At 43.2% G+C, this 2,480-nt stretch overlaps 1 protein-coding gene across 1 annotated transcript; it reads left to right on the top strand.

Moving 5' to 3' along the window:
• The first annotated feature begins 300 nt into the window (after positions 1-300).
• On the top strand, positions 301-1,665 carry LOC140150103 (craniofacial development protein 2-like). Its single transcript, XM_072172106.1, has one exon. The coding sequence runs from the start codon at positions 301-303 to the stop codon at positions 1,663-1,665; it is 1,365 nt and encodes a 454-aa protein (XP_072028207.1).
• The last annotated feature ends 815 nt before the right edge of the window (positions 1,666-2,480 follow it).

Below are 2,480 nucleotides of genomic sequence, written 5' to 3'. Positions count from 1 at the left end.
GGTATTGTGTCTATCTCTTTCATCTTTCTTTCTTTCTCCCCAATCGTAGAGTAGAAGTAGGTTGTAAAAACATCTTGGGATGCAAATAACATCTTGAAATAGATTTGCACTTGGAGAGGAGATGGGTGCCACCAAGTGTAGTAGTAGTAGTATCACCCACAGCAACGACTATGATGAATAGAGACAATTTAAGTATTTCCAAACTGGATCGGTCGGGGCCCAGGTTAAAACGACCGCGTCCCCATTTCCCAGGATGGGGTCGGAAAGTGTGCTACTGGAGAAGATGAAGATAATGGAACAATGAATGGAAATGGCAGTGTAGCCAAAGCCAAAATAAGAGTTGCCAAGAAAGATATTACAGTTGGTACATGGAATGTGAGGACTCTCAATGCTCTAGGGAAAGCTGAACAACTTGATCACGAAATGAGGAGGTATAGATGGTCTGTGCTAGGTTTAGCCGAAGTAAGATGGACAGGGATTGGTGAGACTACCACAAATGATGGGCACACATTATGGTATAGTGGAGAGGACAAACGTCATGAGAGAGGTGTAGGTTTCTTGGTGCACCGAGACATAGCGAGATCAGTGCTGGAATGCAGGCCAATATCAAGCCGTTTTATCATACTGAGGTTAGCAGGACAACCTTTCAACATCTCAATCATCCAGGCATATGCACCTACAAGTACGGCATCAGATCAAGAAATGGACATGTTTTACCAGCAACTTCATGGCATAATGGCAACAATTCCTAAGAAAGATGTCTTGCTCGTAATTGGTGACTGGAATGCAAAAGTAGGACCAGATGCATATCCAACGTGGCAGGGTACTGCTGGCAAATTTGGACTGGGAGTGACAAACGACAGGGGTTACAACCTGCTTGAGTTTGCAAAGTTTTACGATCTTGTCCTGACCAATACCTTGCATCCACAGAAAGAATCAAGAAAAGCTACATGGCACTCACCAGATGGCAAAGTCCACAACATGATTGACTACATCATGATCAGTAAGCGTTTCCAATCAAGTGTGAACCTCGCCCGAACAAGATCCTTTCCTGGTGCTGACATCGGAAGTGACCATGACTTGGTGATGACATCAGTAAGAGTAAAACTGAAGAAGTTAAGGAAAGAGAAGTCACCTAGAGTTAAGTTTGATCTAGAAAAACTCAAGGATCCTGACATTGCTACTGAATTTGAGGCTAAGATTGGGGGCAGATTTGCTCCACTTATAGCAGCCAACTTGGACATCGAGAGTTTTAACAACCAGTTGAATGAGAACTTCATTGACACAGCACAAGAGGTGTTGGGCAAAGTAAGAAAGAAGAAACAGGCATGGATGACAGATGATGTGTTGCAATTATGTGACAGGCGCAGGGAGTTGAAGAAGAGGCGTTTCATAAGTGACATCGACCATACCAACTACAGCAGAATTAACAGGGAAGTCAAGAAAGCAACTAAAGAAGCAAAAGAACAGTGGATCCATGATCAGTGTGATACAATCAACACCAATATGGAGCGTAACAACACTGCAGTAGCTTTTCAAACCATCAGAGACCTTACAAAGAAGAAAGCTGGTAGAACAACAGTAATTGAGGACAATGATGGACATCTTTTGACTGAGAAGAAGGAAATATCCAACAGATGGAAGGAATATTGTGAGGAACTATAACCTAACATCAGATCATAACCTGTTAAATAGGCTGAAGGCAATGGCAAACACAGAGCAAGAGGAAGATCCACCAATCCTCACCTCTGAGGTTGAAGAGGCTATAAGAAACATGAAAGATGGGAAGTCACCAGGTATTGATAATGTTCCGGCGGAGATGCTGAAAAGCGGTGGCCAAACAACAATCAAGGCTTACACAAAACTCTGCAATGAGGTTTGGGCATCAGGAATTTGGCCATCCTCATGGACACGGTCGATCATCATTCCTCTCCCGAAGAAGGGCAACCTTAAATCTTGCAACAACTACCGCACCATCAGTTTGATCAGTCATCCGAGCAAGATACTTCTCCGAATCATTCTTAATAGACTTCGACCTCAAGCAGAGAGAATCATAGCAGAAGAACAGACAGGATTCAGAAAAGGGCGCAGCACAGTGGAACAAATCTTCAATCTGAGAATTCTGAGTGAGAAATTCCGCACAGATCAAAAGCCGCTTCTCCACAACTTCATTGATTTTAAAAAAGCATTTGACCGTGTTTGGCAAGAAGCAATGTTTGAAATCCTAAGAAAGTTCAACATTAGTAATGGAATTGTAAATGCAATTGAAGCATTGTACACTGCATCTAAGAGTACTGTACTACTAGGAGATGAAATCAGTGAGTGGTTTCGTACCCGAGTTGGAGTCCGACAAGGTTGTCTACTGTCACCAACCATCTTTAACATCTTCCTTGAGGATATCACGATGGAAGCTCTTGATGGATTCGAGGGAACAGTCAGCATCGGCGGGCGAAGGGTTACCAACTTGCGATTCGCTGATG

This window comes from Amphiura filiformis, chromosome 4, assembly GCF_039555335.1.
Source record: "Amphiura filiformis chromosome 4, Afil_fr2py, whole genome shotgun sequence".
NCBI classification, from domain to species: domain Eukaryota; kingdom Metazoa; phylum Echinodermata; class Ophiuroidea; order Amphilepidida; family Amphiuridae; genus Amphiura; species Amphiura filiformis.
The sequence above is the reverse complement of the archived record's forward strand: the minus strand, read 5'-3'. Positions and strand labels throughout refer to the sequence as shown.

Coding starts and splice junctions, on each gene's coding strand:
- LOC140150103 (XM_072172106.1), top strand. CDS start 301: ATGAATGGAAATGGCAGTGTAGCCAAAGCCAAAATAAGAGTTGCCAAG.